Source organism: Phasianus colchicus, chromosome Z (genome assembly GCF_987193195.1).
Source record: "Phasianus colchicus chromosome Z, bPhaCol1.hap1.1, whole genome shotgun sequence".
NCBI lineage: Eukaryota > Metazoa > Chordata > Aves > Galliformes > Phasianidae > Phasianus > Phasianus colchicus.
The window spans coordinates 67,195,650-67,215,078 of NC_143476.1; the positions used below are offsets into that span (position 1 = coordinate 67,195,650).

Here is a 19,429-nt window from a genome sequence, read left to right on the forward strand (position 1 = left end):
AGTTCCAACTAAGTGTGGGGTCTCAGGAAATTATTTAACTTTGCCTACTTTTTCAACTGTTCGAAACCATAGTGCTGTTGTACCTCAAGCAGCTACTTCAGGACAAGGAAAGTGCCACACATCAGCTAAAGGCAGCTGGACCGCAGTAAGTTCTGGCTTCTTTTCCACACTGTTGATATCTTCTGATCAGCCAGTGCAGGGAGGATATTTAGGAGCAAAATATTTTGCACTTGGACTTCCTTATACCAGGTAAGTTTATGTGAAGAACACTTTGGTCCAGTTGTTTCATGAATACAAGAAGAAGGCAGAAGGATATGAAAATAAATCAGCCAGGAATCAAAACTACCACCAAGGTCATTAAATTTATTAACTTCTTAAAAATCATACAAAGACAATAGTTGACACAATAATATTAGCTGAAGATCTTGAAAACAATCACACATGACACACATTTGGATACTACTAACAGTAAAAACATCTTTTTTCTATGGTGACACAACTCAGTATCTAAACAATCATCTTCCTGTGAATATGGATCAATGATAGGAACAAGGAGAATCCTGTGGATGGCACTGTGCCATCCAGTGTACTATGTGAACACTTACAGGATGAAAACAGGTTTTATTCAGTTTTTCATGCATGACAACAGACCTTTTCTTTCAAGGTTATATAAAATACATTTAAGAAAAGGATGACATAACATACTTCTATGAAACAGAAAGCATATTTAAAAGCTTAAGTCATGGGTGTCCAACCTGTCAGCTTGTCTGGGCCAAACTGGGTGAATAGGAATTATCTTGGGATGCAAATATGTAGGCTGTTTCAAAAGTAATGTATCCTATTTATTTCCATGGAGACTACAACTGATACATAGAGCACAGTAACACTGTTTGACAGAGCTACTGACATGATGGGGCAGGCCACAGGTTGGACATGCCTGGCTTAAGTAAAACCAGCAAATAACTGAACTGAGGTAAACTTACAAAACAAACACCTCTTTTCAGTGATTACAGGGCTAAAATGGAGTCAAAACCTCCAAGATGAGAACTGACAGCCATGAAAGAGCCAGCCGTTATTCCTTGATACTTTGAAGTAGCTTTAATAAATGAGACTCAATAACCTGTTGAACTAAAGCCAAGAAATGATTTGGTTAATCAGGGTTCAATGTTTGTTCAAGTCTTTAAGATCTTTACTGTTTTTTTCTGGCAGATACTAACAGGCAGGAATTAATCCACTTTGAGAAGGCAGTTTACATTCCTTCAGAAAAGAAGCACCTCACATAATCAAAAACAACATAAATGGTTTGAAGGCAGATGGGGATGATGATCTGTTCTCTGGTTTGAATAGGCATATGCCAAGCAAATCTTAAAATGTATAAATGGCTTATTAGAAACTACATCTCTTAAGCAATTTAGAGATTGAGCTCTTGAAGGAGTCCTACATCTAAATACCTCTGAAGTTACTGGCTCCTGCATATGTGTATTAGGACTCTGCTTGTAGGAGCAACATGTGCTGTTCTGGCTTATTTGAGATTTAGTTCCAGATTCTGTAACAACTGATACTTCACAGCTTTCAAACTGAAGGCAGCATGAGGGGAAAAAAAAAAACAGTGAAGAATCCAATCTTCGCCTCTGTGTCTTCCAGAGCCAAATAGGGTAGCTTGCTTCACTAATCTCTGCATTCTTTATGTCTGCCTTCAAGGCAAACCAGATCTAGTACAAGCAAGAAGTTTGCATCACATGCCAACAAAACATGTTGCACTGGGTTGAGTGGTTTGGAAGGGCTGGATGCACTGTTATTATTGCCCAGTATAACTCACAGTTCTTGCACGGGGCTGGGGAGCAGCTCATCTCTCCCTGCCTGGATCATGACTGCAACAGACCTACACACTTCATGCCACTGCCATTTTCTCACCAGGGACTCGGCTTTCTGAACCAATAAGAAAAAATACTAATTTTGTACTGACATATTTAGAGGTGTTAAGGCTCTGAGAAGAGGAATCTTCTGTCAGCTTTATAACTAATAAAACTGTATTAGGCCATTGCAGCAGCTGCATGAACAAGGAGCAGCAAAAATAAAAATCAAAGAATGTGCATTTGCAATACCTACCACTCCGATAGCCCAAGGCTACAGCCAAATCCATGGAATTATAGCCAGCATCTGTTTCGATAGTTGGATCAGCACCATTTTCTATGCAAAACATGAAAGGAAAACCAAGTCAGATCTTTGACAGTAAGAACTGATAACACATCCATACAGATAATTCATTTTGGATAGGCTGCTTACCAAGAAGAATTTTTACACATTTCACATGGTTCCCATGCACTGCATACAGTAGAGGCGTACCTCCATTCTGCAAAAGCAGTAAAAAGCCTTAGACACTTAGCAATTGAGTGGCCTGGAATTTTAAGTCCTTAGCATACCAGTATAGTTCTATATATCACATATTCATCCCTGGACACAATCAGAGCCAGGCTGGATGTGGCTCTGGGCAGCCTGGTCTAGAGGCTGGCAACCCTGCCAGAGCAGGGAGGTTGAAACTATATGATCTTTGAGGTTCTTTTCAACCCAGGCTATTCTATGATATCAGAACGAGACTTCATGAGTTTTACACAAAAATCAGGTTATCAGTTTTAGTTCTCTGTAACTTCCATCTTTTTTCATCTACCAGTGACATTAAGTGATATATAATCTCACACTTCTAATTGCACTCAGCATTAATTTCATTCTCTTTTTTACCAGAAAGTCAGAATTAGCAGCACCAACTTTTATGTTATCAAAGAACATCCTGTGTAAGTTTGGGAGAACAATTTTAAAGTCCAAGCCAATGTTATGCTCTGCTGCAAAGTTCTGACCACGGCATACACTGATGAAAATTCAAGCTAAAGACTTACCCAGTCATACTCATTGACATCAACTCCACAGTCAAGCAGCATTTTCACAATATCTGTGTACCCTTTGCTGCAAGCCAGTGAGAGTGCACTTTCTCGCCCTTTCCCCAAAATCTGAGGATCCGCACCCTGAAATAATGGGGAAAAAAAAAAAAAAAAAAGCAAGTTAACCAATTTGTTTCAAAGTGAGGTTTTACAGAGAACTTTCCAAGTTTCAAACTGACAAAACTTAGAGTAAAACTTTCCAAGTTTCAAACTGACAAAACTTAGAGTAAATAAACTACAAAGTAAATTAAAAAATTTAAAATGAAGTGTGCTCTTTTTTCTTACATTCTGGAGGAGAAATTCCACTACTGCTATCTGCCCATGAGCTGCAGCCCACATCAGAGGGGTAAATCCTTCTTCATCCTTATGATTGATTACATTTTCTGTTCAAAGCAAAATATACCACTTATTAATCCCTTTCATAACGTATGAGCTGGTAGAATGAACGTGTAGGCATATCCATTGTGAATGAACTGAGGTAGGAGCATATTCTAAAGTCAATCAGATTTTAACTTTAAAAATAAATTTCTATAACAGTGGTTGTGAAAATATCCTTGTCCAAGGGAAAAAAAAAAAAAAGACTAAAGTAAAATTTAGTAGCTGAGTTTTTGTTTTTAGGTTCTATAAACCCAGCTCTGTTTTTACTCAGAAGAAAAGTTGTAAGTTGCCTATAATATAGGCTTCATATTTGCAGACAAGTCCTGCTTGAAAAGAAATACACTTTAGGCACTTTTTCAACAGTGAGCCACAGACTTGCAGTATAAACATATTCCCCCCTAGTTCATGTAATCAACAGGTTGCTACATGGAAACAATTAAAGTCTACATAAAGGAAAAAAGAAAAACTTTTTTTTTTTTAAACAAGCAGCCAACTGAATTAGTTGGATTTTGTATCTGAATCCTTTAAATTTCCATTGGGCACCATAGTAAATATTTTCATTGATTACTAACATTTCAAAAAACAATTTGACCTCCAGTCAACTCACTGAGAAGGTATACAGACTCGGATATTCACTTCTTGCTTTCTATGAAAGTTTTAACAGAAGGACTGAAAACAAGCTTGGTTATTAATAACAGAGTAAGCATATACTGTGTACAGTACTCAATTTAACATAATACAAATGTAAAGGTTGACATTTTCTATATGTACTATAGACACAGCTATAATGCTGAAGAATACAATACAACTTGGAATGAGTGCTCTTATATAGCAGGCATGATCCATAGCTTAAATTCTCAACATATAGTTCTCTATGTTGATCATATTAATTAAATAGAATCAGAAAGCTTCAATTAGTAGTATGCATTTAAATGATAAATAACAACAGCAACAACAAAAACCAAGCCAACTTTATCTCTTTTTATAGAATTAACATTCTCTTAAAGTTTACGGATCACCCACATAGTGCAGGAAGCAGGGAAAATAACAGACTTCTCAACTTCCATCAATGTTAATGTTTCATTTTAAATGCAAATCAAAGCACTGAATGAATCAAGAGTCATAGAAAACAACAGTTCACCTGCAAAGAATAGGTATCTCAAAAGTCAAAAGTTGGAAAGGACACTCAATCGTATCAGATTTGGAGATCTCTTGAATGCATCTTCAGGGAAAAAGTTGAGTGTAGCAGGATATAAGTGCATGAGATAAAGAGGGAGGTATTTAACCTTTCCTCAGACTCACCCTGTTCAATACGTGTGGCCAGATACAACATTTCTCCCTGAGCAGCCAGCTGGTGAACTGATAAAGCTGCAGAAATGAAAGCAAGAAGAGGTGATACACACATCAGTTTTCATTCTGATGTTTGGAGGTGGGCATAGAATATCCGTTGGCTTGAGCTATACAGAGTCCAGACATGACAGTGTTGATATATATATCACCTTTTACTCTGCATCATTATCATAAAATGTGAGAACTTTCCAAAGAATTTAATAGGTTTCCACAATTTTTTAATTAATGTAGAAATTATGCTAAAAAGGTGCTTCTTACATTGACTTCTCAGATGGCAAAGTGCTACCCTCTCCCATTTTTAGTCAGCAACCCAAGAGCATATTAAGAACATTTATCAAATTAAAACAAACTTATTTTGATATTTTACGACTGTGTAATTTACAAATGACATTTATTGTGTGAAGAGATCACAAAATATCTGGAAGCCCCAAATGTGACTCTTATTCACTACAAGGTGGGGCATAGCAAACCTTACAGAACTATGTACAACATGATATCTACCAAGGAAGAATAAAGTGGTGAGTTTTTTTTTGTAATTTTTAATTGAAAGTTCCAAGCCATAAAGACTTAAAGTGGAACTCTTTAAGGAGTTACAAAAGAGACCTCTCTGATCCCACAGTAAATATTGCACAGGTGCATGGTTCTGACAATCATAACCTGGGCCAAATCTGAAAGATACTCAGGAAGAAATATATGTAATAAATGAACTCAGATCTACACGAGATCCAGATCTAAGAAAATCAGCTAACAATTACATAATATGTAAATATACCATGTCCTTTTTTTTTTTCCCCCCTGTTCTCTGCATGAAATCTTCATTTCTTTTTCAGAAAGACTGCCTATTTTGGTCAGGTTGAGGTCTATGTCAAGACCTATTTTTCCCAATTTATTTAACACTGGCCTTACTCAGTTTAAGAAAGATGCACATGCAAGATTTAGAAGTAATTTAAAAAGAGAGTAGTTCATAGGAGGCAAAGTAAATCTTAAAGAAGTGGGTTATAGAGAAAAAGCTTGAAACTAAGAATTAAAAAAACCTTGAATAATAGTGTCGTCTTGATTTTCAGGATGTGTGATAGCGATGTTTGCAGCAGTCTGGAGCACTTAAGCTTCATAAGTTCTGAAAATAATTATATCAAGCACAAAAGCTTAAAGTTCCAAGAGGATCAGAAAAATCATTATCTCTGCCTTTTCAAATCAAGACTTGGACCCTGTTCTGGAAAATACACTTCAGTCATGAACTCAAAACAGGCTGGAACACTGTGACATTAGACAATGTTTTCTTCTTACATTAAAGTGTATTAAAGAGGGGAAAAAAAAAAAAAAAGGAAAAACTCAGCAAGCATTGAACTTGCAATTCACAACAGAATTATTAGCTGAAGGGCAGAAGGATACTTACAGTTTACAAGCAGAGGTGTTGTAGAGACTTCATTTCCCCTATGTTTGTTAGTTAGGGTAGTTGATTGTTTTATTGGTGAGAAATGCTTAGTAGTTGATGGAGTATAAACATGTCTTACTTGGATACCAGGTGAAGGAGAAGTATGGATGTTGCATTCAGCTACATCAGAGAAAACAGACATAATTTTAGTATCAGAAAGAGAATTAAATCAAAGCCACAGATTCTGATCAAATTAGAAAGCACCAATGCTGTAAGATCTTTCAAACACACCTGCATGATCTATGTAGCATGTGCTTTTTCTACTGTGTACTATGTGAGTTGAACCAAAGAGCTGTTTTCAATATAAAACATAAAACAATGCTAGTAGCCCTCGCGTTAAGTATGGCATGTCACTCAGAGACAATTTGCTGTCCAAGTGAGGAAACTCTCTGCCTAGATCTCCAACACATCTGGCATGCATTTATCAAGTATTCCTTGACATTCAATACTCTTGCTAGCACTCTCCAGTGCAAAGAATATGATGCAGCTCTGGTCTTCACCAGGACTTCTTCCACTCCTGTTGGATAAAATTATAACTGCGTTACGGATGTCTTTGTCCAGCAGGAATAGAGAAATTCCAAACCAGCTTACAGAAAATGCAACAGAAGTGGCTGTGAAGCCAATTATTAAAGGGTTAAACTCCGTTATTGGCTAAACTGATTTAAAACCAGTGTGCACTAGTAATTAGTGACAGGAAACTAATTGACATGCACACAGAATTCACTGTATAGAGAACCTTGTGGTCATAAACCCAAGTACAAATTTCGTAAGAGAACCAGTAAGAAGAAGAGGGTAACAGGATAAACACAAAATTCCACTTTGTTTGCCAAACAGTTACAGCAGAAGTTATCAAATTAAGTGACCTACCAAGGATTTTTGGCCCTGGATCTGCAGGACTATTTCTAAAAGGTTCACAATTGTTATCTAAGAAAAAGAACGCTATTGCTGACGGGTCTAAGTTTCTCGTACAAGTCTGCAGCTCCACTAGAAAGCATTCAGGGCCTATAAACACAGATCAGCAAAATCATGAAAACCCATAATAGGCCTGTGTTTGCATTCGTTACAGAAAAAGTGTAAAATTAAACACAATGAAATGACAAACTACTCAGAGTCCAAAATACTGAATCAAACACTGAAAAAAACCACACTTTTTAAGGGTAAACAGAAATCTTAAATTATTTTTCCCATCAATACGCTCTGCCATTAAAGAGCACAGATCAATTCTTATGAAGTTGGACAGAAGTGGTTAGAGAACAGCTGGAGGAAACAATTTACAGAATGGTAGCAGCATTCACTTTCAAACTGAATCAGCAAGATGATCACTACAGTGACTACAGGCTTTGCACAGCCATATGGATATGACAAAGTCAACTGCATGACTGATGTTACTCTGTCATTGTAGTGGAAAGATAAAACATGGTCCAGAAAGCTACTGAAGTTGAAATGACCACACAGTGCTTTCAGTAAGGTTTTGTAAATACATATACATTCAACATGGTATAGCTCATCTTAGACTTTCATCTAAGAGAGCTTGCTACCAGAAATAACCTTGTTTTTAAAATCCGCATCAGCTCTTTATAAATTAAAAGCTTTTTGTGCTGTTCAACTTTTTTGATTAAAATATCAAACCAACAAACCTAAAAGTGTGATAAAAAAATCCTGGGGGAAATGAATTATACAGTAATAAACCATCAAGCTTATTAAAAAAATGCTTGCAGAAAATATCTTAGAAACTATTACTGATTAACACACATACATGGCAAAGGCTTTTTAAAAAACAGAGCGTGATGAGACAGTCTGGACATAATAACTTGTACCATAAAGTTCAACCTTTAAACAGGACAGATGCCACTTCCAGGTCAGAGTTAACTTGGTCTTGAATATTTTTACTGTCCTCCTCATTCAGAGACTTCACAAATCGTGAACAGACGTTCATATCAAATCTATTGGGTAAAATGAACTTCATGCCCATGGCCACACTCTGGGATGGGCCCTCCTCTGTGCTGGAGTCAAGCTGGTGCTCCACCTTGATGTCTGGCATGGGTGGAAGGCTGTAACTAGTGGTACACTCTTCCACAATCAGCTGGGCCCCGGTGTCTAAGTTAGCTGATGATGCCATGGCTTTGGTTGTGTGACACTTTTATGGAAAGTATTTCCTCATGGTTTCCTGCCAAGAGCAGCTCTGGTCAGCCAAGCTCCGAGGAGATCCAGCCTACAGTCAAACACAGATAAGATACTGGTGAAGTGACACATAAAAATACATTATGCACGCATCATTTAAGCTTATTACCTTTGCTTCTCAGCGTTAGACCTGAAGGAAAACACAAACGACTCCGCCCCGTCAGGATACACCACCGAAGCGAACCGTACAGAAACAAGGACGCCCCAGCGCACGCCTCAGGAAACGACGGGCCTTTTCAGGAGGGAAGCAGCCGGCGGGCGGAGGAAGGCCCTGAGGAAAGCTGCGGCAGGACCCTAGCAGGCCGTGACCGGGCTCCCCGCGTAGCCCCCTGCGGCGAGGAGAAAGCCGCGTCTTACCGCGCCCAGGGAGTGTGAGACATCACTTCCGCCTCAGAGGGGGGTAAAACATCACTTCCGCCTTGCAGTCTTGCGATTGGCCAGGTGGCGGCGCCCGCTGATGACGCAGTCGCCCGCCGGCGTGCTGCCTGTCCGCGAGGCGGTGCGAGGCTAGCTATGGCGGCGCGGCGTGGCCTGCTCCTTGCGCTCTGAGGCGGCGCGTCCCGCATCTCCCGGCGCGCTCCGCTCCTCCGCAGCACCTCGGCGGTACACTCGCAGACCTCCCTTCTCCTCCCGGCTCCTCCTCGGCTCAACCATGGCTTCCTACAAACCCGTCGCGATCCCGGTGGTGCCGAAGCTCGGGGAGAAGATCACGCAGGACACGCTGTACTGGCGGGGGTACAAGGTGGGAAGGGCCCCGGGGCCGGGGCAGCGCCGGTCGCGTTCCGTCAGCGCGGGGCTGCAGCTGGCTCCGCCTAACCCGCGTGCCGGCCGGGCCGCACTCGTGGCGTAGGGGAACTCGGCACCTCCGTGTGCGGCTGGGGCAGTCTGTGTCACAGGCTGGGCCCGCAGGAGTCCTGGCTGTGCTGAAGTATTTCTTGCTGCTTCTGTTGGAGTAAGCGGAGTATTGTGTGTGAATAGAGCTTTTTTTTTTTTTTTCCTCTCCCTTTCAAAGTGTGTAATTTATGGCTCGGTTTTAATGTGAAGAGGGAAAAGAGCACGAAAGCAAAAGCAGCCTAGGGAAAAAAGAAACCTAACGGGATGGTGCTTCAGAGATGATTTTGTTCCAAATAGCGTTTTAAGCTCAACAGCAAGAAAAGATTTCTTTACACTCTTGTCATTTTTGATGGTGTGCCTGTGTGTATTTAATTGTCTTTATTTTGACTCTTTTAGACACCTGTTCAGATTAAGGAGTTTGGTGCAATAAATAAAATAGACTTCTCTCCAGTTCCTCCATATAACTACGCTGTCACAGCCTCCTCGAGGGTGAGTGGCTGATTGTGAGGTTGTTATGTTGCTGCTTTTCAACTGATGCCCTTTGAGTGAAGATAATGTCTTCTTGTTTTGCTAGGTCCACATTTATGGACGCTATTCTCAGGAACCAATTAAGACATTTTCTCGCTTCAAAGATGCCGCCTATTGTGCCACGTACAGGGATGATGGCAAATTGCTTGTTGCTGGCAGTGAGGAAGGCAGCATTCGCCTCTTTGATATTAGTGGAAGGGCCCCCCTGAGGCAATTTGATGGTCATACAAAGTAAGTCTTGCTCTTTGCATGTATAAGTTTATTTTGTGTGTTTACATATGTATGTTGCTAAAATCTGAGCACTATTAATCAAGTGCTTGCAACTGTTGCATGTATTACTGAAAAATAGGTTTTAAAATTGAGTTATGAATTGCAGTGGCAGTGTAGTTTTTCATTCTAAGTATGACTTAAGTTCATGGAAGAATAAGTACGTATTCTAATTCAGGGAGATGTCTGTTAATGTGTTGCATAGACATAGTCTCATGCCTGCGTGTGCTGACAGACAAATTTTATTTGTTGCTGGGAGGAACAGTTATAAAAAGTGCACTTTTTTCACTGAAAAACAAAACAAAACAGCATTAAAAAAAAAAAACAAAAAAAAAAAACCAACACATCTGGCTGGGGAAAAATTTGGAAGAGGAGTTCTGATGTTCCAGATAGAAAAGAGTGGTAATACTTTGATTTGACAAATTCTACCCTTTCAAGACCTGTGAATGACTTAGCTTTATGGAAAGTAACAGTCATCCTCCCTTAGGAGAGCACCCACAGAGAACTTGAGACTGTATTTCCATTTGAGCTCTCTGCTTTTAGATAAGGTATTACTTTATGTTGTAACTCTTAGGTTAACCTAACTACAATAAAATTTATGATACCTGTTTTATGTGTTGAAGTCATTCTCTGTTGTTACGTTATATTAGTAATTTCAATAGTGATTTTAAGGGCCACGAAATGTCCAACCTTGTCTTACTTAAAGCTCAGTGTTGTAAATGTGCTCTAAAGGATTAAGCTAGCTCACAGACCTCTAAATAACAAATATAGGATTCACAACTCTTGAGCAAGCAGCCAGTACTCCTCTAAAACTTTTCATGTACATCTGGTGTGATCCAAGATGAAAGATCCTTTCCTGGCTGAAACAATAAAACCCAAACTGTTCTTAACTTCTGAAGTGAGGGTCTGTAGCTTTCAGTAGCGAATATTTTGTGCTTTCAGGCTAGAGAGAATGCCTTCCTTTAACAAGCTTTTGATGCAGTGTTATGGAAATGACAGAATATTTTAACATTGGCTGTTATGGGCTTTGGTTTCTAGAGCTGTTCACGTGGTGGGCTTCCTGTCTGATAAGTACCGAATATTTTCTGGTGGTGATGATTATTCATCGAGTGTGTGGGATATTCCGAGTGCTACAGAAACAGTGTCCTACAGTGAGCATAGTGACTATGTGAGATGTGGCTGTGCAAGTAAACTGAATGGAGATGTCTTTATAACAGGTTTGGTTTTCTTTCTTCATATATGCTTCTCTTGGCTAGAATTGAAGAAAAACGCAGGAAGCTTTTAATACAGTAGCATCGTGTTTATTTTATTTTAAACATGAAGAATGTGTTTTCCCGCTCAGGGCCTAGTGTGTTCTTTTCCTTTTGCTTGCTTTTCAAGCCAAATACTGATGCTTGTAGGGGAACTGTAAGCATTAAACATCTTGCTATACCCTGTCAAGGCTAATGGGACTGTTCTGACTTGCTTTTGAAAGTTTAAGAAAAGCTGTGAATGTGTGCTTTTGCTGGATTTGGTGTTTCGTGATGTTTCAGCAGAGTACTAGTTCCACTGCGTTTGTACACCTTAAAATTTACAGACTCAGAAATGAAACATCCTGTGAGGAGTTTTAAAATCAGTTGCTTTTGGTTTTCCTACCAGCAACTTTTTATTAATTTGTACTGGAATTGTAAATTAAAGTAGTATGAAAAATCTAGTTTTTCTGATTTCAGAGTCAGAAAGGCACTAGGTTTCAGCAGATTTTCTGGTATATTAACTTGAGTAAACCACTAGAATTTTTAAATACATGGTTTAACTGTTTCCATTTGGCAAGAGCTCCTTTGAATTGTAGCATGTGACTCTTTTAGTTCCTGAAATAATTTAAATTATGTAACTGAAACTAGCTATGATGTTATTTCAGGTTCCTATGATCACACTGTGAAGGTATTTGATGCACGAACAAAGAGCAGTGTCATGACGATAGAACATGGCCATCCTGTGGAGAGTGTGCTTCTCTTCCCTTCTGGAGGTCTTCTAGTGTCTGCAGGTATTTGAATAAAATTAACTAAGTTCTCTATGTGCTTGAGGACTATTCCAGTTGGTTCCTTCTTGTGTGGTGTTTTCATTTGGCCATGTATTGTTAAGTATGTATCAACTGGAATTCCATGGGAGTCTGTGTTGATTTTCAGGGTGAATTTAGTGGTCTTCTTGCCTCTGATTTGCTTTTCTTGTAATTAGTCAAAAAAAAATTGTACATCTTTAATGAAGAGGTACAGACTTAATTCATCCAGTGCTAAAGTGAACATACTTAAGAAGTGTTCTAAAGGTGTAAAGGTGTGACAATGTTGTTCTCTTAATCACACACAGCAAGATTTTCATTCTCTTCTTGCTGTTGCATTAGAGGTCTTATGATCCAGTGGCATATAAATCCTTTTTGTAGAGAGTATGTTGAATCATTCAGTTGTGTCTGCAAAATGACCTAAAAAAAAAAAAAGGCAGACATGTAACATATCTTGTCCCAGAGGATAGTCAGAATGGACTGGGAGATGAATAAGTGCAGAAACCTCTGTGCTGCAAAGGTGGCACTGTATTGCTGTGTGAAAACTTCAGACAAGCATAAATTTGTGCGTCTGCCCAGCTCTTCTGTGTGCTTCTTTCTCATAGGAGGTCGATATGTCAAAGTTTGGGATGTACTGAAGGGTGGACAATTACTGGTTTCACTTAAAAATCATCATAAGACTGTAACTTGCTTGTGCCTGAACAGCTCTGGACAAAGGTTACTGTCAGGATCCCTGGACAGGTTAGTATGTTTTGTGACTTTTTTGTGATTTGAATTTTTTAGGGTTTTTTTTTTCCTTTTGGAAGTAATTCTACATCAGCATGAAGCTGTGTACATGTTTAAGCTTAAACCCTTTTAGCTGTTAGGGATGTAATTTGTTTAAAAACATATATTGTATCCCCCTTGAAATGAGACTGTCAACAGGAGTGTACCCAAGGTGCAGAGGTGCATTATGTTCTTCTTTTCAAAGCTGATTTTTTTTTTTTTTTTTTTTAAATTCTGTTGCTGAGTTCAGATACTCAACCTTTTGTCTCTGACACATCAGAAATATGAAGTGGTCTGAAATTACAGTGATCTGTTAGCTTGCTTCTCCACTGCACTCCCTCTTGTACTTCCCAGGCTTCCTCAAGCCATGCAGTCATGAAGCATGGGGTGTGAAGGATCACACCAGCCATGTAGCTATTAGTCATACAGTGATCCTAACAGCAGAGCTTGTACTTGTTTCAGGATGATTGTTGTTTGTTTTTTTCCCAATTTGTGAATTTCTTCTCATCATCAACCAAATCACTAAAGGGCAGCTGGATGCGAGAATATGTATGGTTTTACTTCCAGAAATTGTCAATAAATCCTCCATATAAAATTTAAGAACAGTTTGGAGGAAATACTGTCCCACTGCTTTCTAATAAACATTACTGAAATCGGATTGCGACTACATGTGCCTTCAGTTTGTTTTTCTGTCCTTGTGTTGTTTTCATCTCTTTGGCATAAGGTAAAACTTTCTTGTCTTTTCTGGATTTTTTTTTGGAGCGTTTCTGTCATTGCAGGAGAGGTAAAAGCTAAGATGCTTTCTAGTTACGTGAAAAAAACTTTGTTTATGTATTCAGTTTTCTTAAATGATCTTCTAAAAGGTGAGAATGTAAACACTTCAAAATTTTCATCAATAAAGCATTAGTAACAAATTTTTTAATCATTACTGCTTTGTATAGGCATGTGAAGATCTACAGTACAACTTCCTACAAAGTAGTCCACAGCTTTAACTATGCAACATCCATCCTTAGTCTTGCATTGTCGGTAAGTGCTTCAGAAATTGTTTTAGGCAAGGTAATTATCGATTACAGCTAAGTCATTGGAGTGATTTCATTTTACTTTCATTACTATTAGATGCTTCACAATAATACTGGACTTGAGAACTAGATCAGTGAATGTATTTCTTCTGAGTAAGATTGCATGAAAAGGAATTAAATGCAACAGGTTAATATCCCAGATGTTACTTGATTAGATCTGTACAAAATTTTGTATTTATCAGGAACTGCATATAGCATGGAGGAAGTCTGTATGGAAGTCCTTCTGATTTTTCAGGACTTATTGCTTGCTTTTCAGGGCCTGTGTATATCTTCTTCTATGGGGTGATAAATGGAACAAGTAATTAAAATGTTGTTTGAAATATCCAGAATAGGGTGAATCTGTCACAGAACTTGTTGGTGTTAAATTCACCTGAGGAAAAGGAAGAGGCCTGGGGTATGAGCATAAACAAATACATTTGGTGAGGCATATGTATTTTCCTTTTGGAAAAGGAAAACGAAGATACTTACTTCTCTGAAGCATTTGAGTGTTGATGGGTAATCAGTTAGTTAGACAAAATTGTGAAGTTGGGCACCACTTTCTAGATCAGCCTTGTCATGATGTAGCCTCTGGAAGCTATGTAAGAAGGACAGTGAAGATTGTTTACTGTCTTTGCTACTTTAATGTCCTGCTTTTCTGAAAGTGAGGGTAAATGGGCTGTTGAGGTCAAGGAATCTTCCTTCTGTATTTCCCACCTTGTTCTTCCTCAGAGAACTGGAGTTAATTGGGTTTTGAATGAAGACTGTCACGGGGCATATTTTTCACAGAACCACAAAATCCATATGCTTTGAACTGGTGCTGCAGCAAAACATGTGCAGTACTTGTGGTTTGGCATTTGTGTGGCTGTATATGTATATTTTGAGACATAATTTTTTGTTTCTGGTTGACACCTGGAAATCACAAAATCAAATGAGAACGTAGAACTGATTCTGCTACATCAAACCAAAGGTTGGACTGTCCGAGATTCTGCTTTCAGCTATAGCCATTAGCAGATGCTTATGTAAAACTGAAGGCAACAAACCTGTATATGGTAAATCTCCCAGTGTTCTCCCAAGCTCCGTAAACATTTTTAGATGAAAAATTTGCTGGTTAGAATGCAGCTTTTGTGTAACTCACTCAAATAATTTCTCTTACATAAGCCTACTCAGTCTCTCCTTGTACAGTGTTTTAACCTTCACTAAATTCCTTACTAAGGAGTAGAGTTCTGCCTTAAGTCAGACTCAACTTCTTATTTTCCTTTGGGTTTTTTGATTCTTCTAAATCTGCTGCTGCTATCTGAGAATATGATATGCATAGGATTTAAGATTTGGGCATGCCATGAATTTATTTAGTGCCATATTAACCTTCTTATTTTTTTTATATTTTAGCAGTAATTCCAAATTTCTTAATTACTTTTTCTTATCACAGCTGTTGAGCATTCAGCTCAACATGTTTAATGTTTTTGTACTAAAAGGTCAGAACCCACTGTTTTATATGTAAAATTAGAGTTTTTCTCTAGTGCGTCATTTAAAGTTATAACCTTGTCGTCAATAAATGAAACCTTTGTTATGTAGGTAGAACATGCACCAATGATTGATATTTTGAACAATTTTCACTTGTTTCTGGAAATTCTGCTGCTTTATAGTAGCTTTCTCATAGATACTGTTCATGTGTCCATATAGTCTGTAATAGCCAAGGCCAGTTGCATGGCATTTGAGATAAACTGTTAGAGATGATGCATTGCTTGAGATCTAAGTGAGAAGGATATTAAAACAAATTTGAGCCTTGCTTAACTAATCAGTTGCTATCTCTGTAGGTGTTTATTAGAGGCTTATTAAATGTACAATATTGCTTAGGATTATAGCTTTGAGGCTGGTCCTGTTACAAATAGGGCATTCGACTGTAGGATCTCATAGAGGTACTTTCTGACTAGATAGATAATTCTATGATATTGTGAATAAAGCTTTATTGTCAAGCATAAATACTGAGAAATCCACACAATAGTATGTGGGAATACAAGAAAAACTATTCGGAGCAGAAGCTGCTGAGCAATATAAACATGAAAAGACAAGGCTGAGAACTAAGGACATGTCCAGAATACAGGGGAGAAAGAAACTACACTTTCGCAACAATTGTCAGGGAATTGTAACTGTTCAACATGATTGTGAACTGCTTGCTCTGCATATGCAGCTTTGGGGTGCAAAGAATAGTGGAAAATTACCGGGTTAAGCTAGCGTAGGTATAAAAGTCCGTAGGTGCAGATAATAAAGGATTTTGCTGTGCAACTGCAGCAGAGTCCGTGACCTCATTGGCACAATAATAAGACATGTATCATCAGATAAAACATGAGGTTCTTAACTCTGTGATTTTTACATTTTAGCCTGAAGATGAAACTATAATTGTAGGCATGACCAATGGGGTGTTGAATGTTAAACACAGAAAACCTGAAGAAAGCAAAGAAAAGTCTCAAAAGAAGAGACAGCCAGCATATAGAACTTATGTGAAAGGAAGAAATTACATGCCAAAACAGGTAGGATGTAGTGAGCAAATGTTTACTGAAGCAATCAAAATTTCTCGTTTTGTATGTTAAGTTGGAGGGAGGGGAGATACAAAGACATTGAAGCTCATCTGTAGTAATATGTTTGTGTTATGCTATCTGATTGTGTAGGTGCATGTGTATTATTCAGTACTTGTCTTTCAATTCCAGGAGGATTTCTATGTCAGTAAGCCTGGAAGATGTATTTTGAGGAAATATGACAAGCTGCTTAAGAGCTTTCAGTCATCCAAGGCCCTGGATGCTGTACTGGAAGTAAGGCTTTTTTTTTTTTTGTCTCAGCAAATCTGTATGCTGTCATCTAAAGTAGATTTTTCTGTATCACAAAGTAACTTCAGTGTATGACTAGAATGGAATCAAATCTGTCTGGGTTCCTTGTATGTTTTTTGTTCATTTTGCTTTTTTGCAAATTGATACCAAGCCCGCTATACAAAGATACTGCTGCTTTGGTACTAAACTCTTCTTATATATGTCCAGCCACACATTAGGCTTTATACTCCTGAAGTTACGGTTGCAGTTATGCAGGAACTAAATCGCAGAGGAACACTAAGGAGCGCGCTTGCAGGCCGAGATGAGAAGCAAATTAGTCTCCTCCTTACCTTTGTGACAAGGTACTGTTTTGCCTTAAGTTCTCTCTGACAACTTGAGACTTGTATTTCTTAATGGCCTTTGCCATAGAGGACATCATGGTTGGAACTCTAGTTGCAGTCTCAATTACATTCTGCTTTCTAAAGTGAAGGTCTGGGATTTCAGCTGCAGCACTGAAATAGTTTGTATTAGCATAAAATGATTTTGCTGATGCTATGAGAGCCATAAAGAAAGATTACCTTGCCCCTTTGACAGACATTTTATCCATAGTCCCTTATTTTCTGTTTCCTCAATGCAACTCGTGTCTTCATCTACCTGAGGCTTTTGCTAGTCCTCCAAGCCACACCGCCCTTGTGAAAATTGAAGCTTATGTGCCGTATGTAACTCTTTTGACTCGTATCCCTGAGTGCGGTTCTGTGAGTTCTCATCAAGGGAAAAAAATGTGTCTGCATGCCAGCATGATAAAATTGCTTGTTAACTTGCTTTTCACAAAAACAGAAAAATATGGATGTGTTCTAATTTTACAGGCGTGTAATTGAACCTAGGTTTACTCCAGTACTGATAACTGTTGCAGATATGATCACTGGTAAGTGCAAAAGTACAACTCAAAAAAGATTTTCAGAGCTCAACAGCCAGCTTGAATATAAGATGAAAAGTGTTATGCTTATAAGAAGCTAAACTTTTATAAGCTTGTGTGTAAGTATAAACTCAGTGGCAAGAAAATGACCAAAAAAGAAATTTTGCTAGATAACTTTGACTACAATCAGTACCTAATTTGCATTACATAGGAAGTTTCTCATAATCTCAAAATTTTTTTGATTCTTCATGTTTCCACGCTTGCATAGTACAAGTGACTTCAATTTCTCCAGTGAGATAAAAATAGCATTTGAGATAGTAAAAACTTCTTTTCCTGTTAGTTTGTGCTTGATGTGAGCATGCATCAATAATTAACGCCGTTTTCAGAACACCAGTAAAATTGTCTTATTTGCACATCGTGTTGGGTTAGTGCCAAATTCCTTAAATGTATGTTTAAGTAGCCAGTACAGTTTTTATGTTTTTAGTAGATAGAAAGGTCCTAAATACTCTTTTTCTTTCACAGACATCTATCAGCCTGTGGTTGGACAGTCAGCGCTTGTTGATAAACAGTTCTTGAGGCTTCAGGAAGCCATAGGAAGAGAAATTGACTATCAAGAGGAACTGTTAGAAGTTTTAGGAATGATGGATGCACTATTTGCTACTTTGACTGAAAAAAGAGCTACTTACCTGGAAGAGAACAAAAGTAATGGCCTTACAAAGACTCTGGACCAGGACATAAGTATCTGAATATCATCTGACACAACAAATAGTTACAAAAACTATGTGGACTGTCTGCCGAAGTTCTTCCTTCCTGGGTGCAATTTTGGAAAGGTTGAGATATTTAAGATGGGAAGAACTTGTTGAAGATTTTCCATGTAATATTTTTTGAACAACGGGATTTTAAAATTTCATTCCAAAGTTATTTAACTTTTAAAGCATGCTTTGTGCATGCAGTACTAAATCATTGTTCAATTAAAAGAGCTGGTCAACAATTTTTACTTTTTATTCACCAGAAAATAATTCAGGTTTGTGTAATTTGAACATGTAATCATTCTTATTTAAGGTTAATCTCCCATCTCAGGTACTTGGAGATCAAGGAATAAAAACCAAGTGTGTGTTTGATAATAGTTGACTGTGTTGTGTTTTTTCTTACTGCTTTGACTCCACATCAAACTTCCAGAAATCCATACGAAACAAACAAAGTAACAAACAAAAGAGTAAATGTAGTCTTCTTGTTTTTTTAGTGCAATAGAAGAAATGGGCATTTTTTAATTTTAAATTTCAAGAAAAAATTTGCATCTAAAGTAACAAAAAAGCAAAATAAATGTATGTAGTGAGTAAATAGAACACCAGCGAAGATCATTTATATAAAAACCAAGAGGTTTAATTTCTATGATTTTCATCGTACATTAAGAGTCTAATGTTTTTCATAGAACAGAATCATTTCAGGTTAGAAAAGACCCCTAAGATCATAAAGTCCAACCATCAACCTAGTCACGTAAGTAAGTTCACTAGTAAGCCAAATCTCTAAGCACTTCATGTACGTAAATGCTGTATACACCCTCTGAATGCTGGGGTGATTGTGTATTTTTAACCAGACGGTGTTGAGGTAAAATGGTGTACTGTGCAAAAAAGGATGTACCAAAACCCACCAATGTGTCCATTCATAATATTTTGTATTTTTACACGGAGTTGGAACTTAGTAGAGATTCAATATGAATTTCCTTCAAAAGGAGTTTATGTCATGTCTGACAGTGAAAGGTAGTTAGTGGTATAACTTAGTAGAAGATTGTTCCACCTTTGACCAATATATATTCCTGGCTACTGGGATTTACTAGTTATATTTTGAAGACATAAGACGATAATAGGTAACAGTGAAGAGAATGTCTATTCAAACGTTAAACCTGTATGTTCTCAAAGCTTACTTCACTTTTTTTTAATACTTA

The 19,429-nt window shown here is 38.0% G+C and overlaps 2 protein-coding genes across 4 annotated transcripts; one reads left to right on the forward strand and one right to left on the reverse strand.

The window, feature by feature from the left end:
- Positions 1 to 306: 306 nt before the first annotated feature.
- ANKRA2 (ankyrin repeat family A member 2) lies at positions 307 to 8,662 on the reverse strand. Of its 3 annotated transcripts, XM_031602592.2 has the most exons (10): positions 8,390 to 8,662; positions 7,930 to 8,311; positions 6,967 to 7,101; positions 6,061 to 6,219; positions 4,617 to 4,682; positions 3,222 to 3,319; positions 2,895 to 3,020; positions 2,287 to 2,353; positions 2,110 to 2,190; positions 318 to 1,128 (listed from the first exon to the last, which is right to left on the reverse strand). In XM_031602592.2, exons 2-10 carry the CDS (start codon positions 8,216 to 8,218, stop codon positions 1,073 to 1,075), a joined length of 1,077 nt encoding a protein of 358 aa, XP_031458452.2. In that variant the 5' UTR covers positions 8,219 to 8,311; positions 8,390 to 8,662; the 3' UTR covers positions 318 to 1,072. The 3 variants fall into 3 exon arrangements, with proteins under 3 accessions (XP_089987418.1, XP_031458452.2, XP_031458453.1); XM_090131292.1 differs by lacking the exon at positions 8,390 to 8,662 and having other exon boundaries at positions 307 to 1,128; positions 7,856 to 8,059; XM_031602593.2 differs by lacking the exon at positions 6,967 to 7,101 and having other exon boundaries at positions 8,390 to 8,660.
- An 86-nt stretch (positions 8,663 to 8,748) lies between these two features.
- UTP15 (UTP15 small subunit processome component) lies at positions 8,749 to 18,621 on the forward strand. The gene is made up of 12 exons (XM_031602591.2): positions 8,749 to 9,022; positions 9,511 to 9,603; positions 9,689 to 9,873; positions 10,948 to 11,126; positions 11,807 to 11,932; positions 12,550 to 12,685; positions 13,651 to 13,735; positions 16,146 to 16,295; positions 16,473 to 16,574; positions 16,797 to 16,930; positions 17,435 to 17,493; positions 18,007 to 18,621. The coding sequence occupies exons 1-12, from the start codon at positions 8,933 to 8,935 to the stop codon at positions 18,228 to 18,230; spliced, it is 1,563 nt and encodes a 520-aa protein (XP_031458451.1). The 5' UTR covers positions 8,749 to 8,932; the 3' UTR covers positions 18,231 to 18,621.
- Positions 18,622 to 19,429: the final 808 nt, after the last annotated feature.

Excerpts from the sequence above, each read along its gene's own strand:
- ANKRA2 (XM_031602592.2), bottom strand. The coding sequence starts at position 8,218 with ATGGCATCATCAGCTAACTTAGACACCGGGGCCCAGCTGATTGTGGAA. Across the intron at positions 7,102-7,929 it reads GGCATCTGTCCTGTTTAAAG|GCCCTGAATGCTTTCTAGTG; the intron begins GTTGAACTTTAT and ends CTGTGTTTATAG. Across the intron at positions 1,129-2,109 it reads AGCCTTGGGCTATCGGAGTG|TTCAACAGGTTATTGAGTCT; the intron begins GTAGGTATTGCA and ends TCTTGGCTTTAG.
- UTP15 (XM_031602591.2), top strand. The coding sequence starts at position 8,933 with ATGGCTTCCTACAAACCCGTCGCGATCCCGGTGGTGCCGAAGCTCGGG. Across the intron at positions 9,023-9,510 it reads TGTACTGGCGGGGGTACAAG|ACACCTGTTCAGATTAAGGA; the intron begins GTGGGAAGGGCC and ends TGACTCTTTTAG. Across the intron at positions 11,127-11,806 it reads TGGAGATGTCTTTATAACAG|GTTCCTATGATCACACTGTG; the intron begins GTTTGGTTTTCT and ends ATGTTATTTCAG.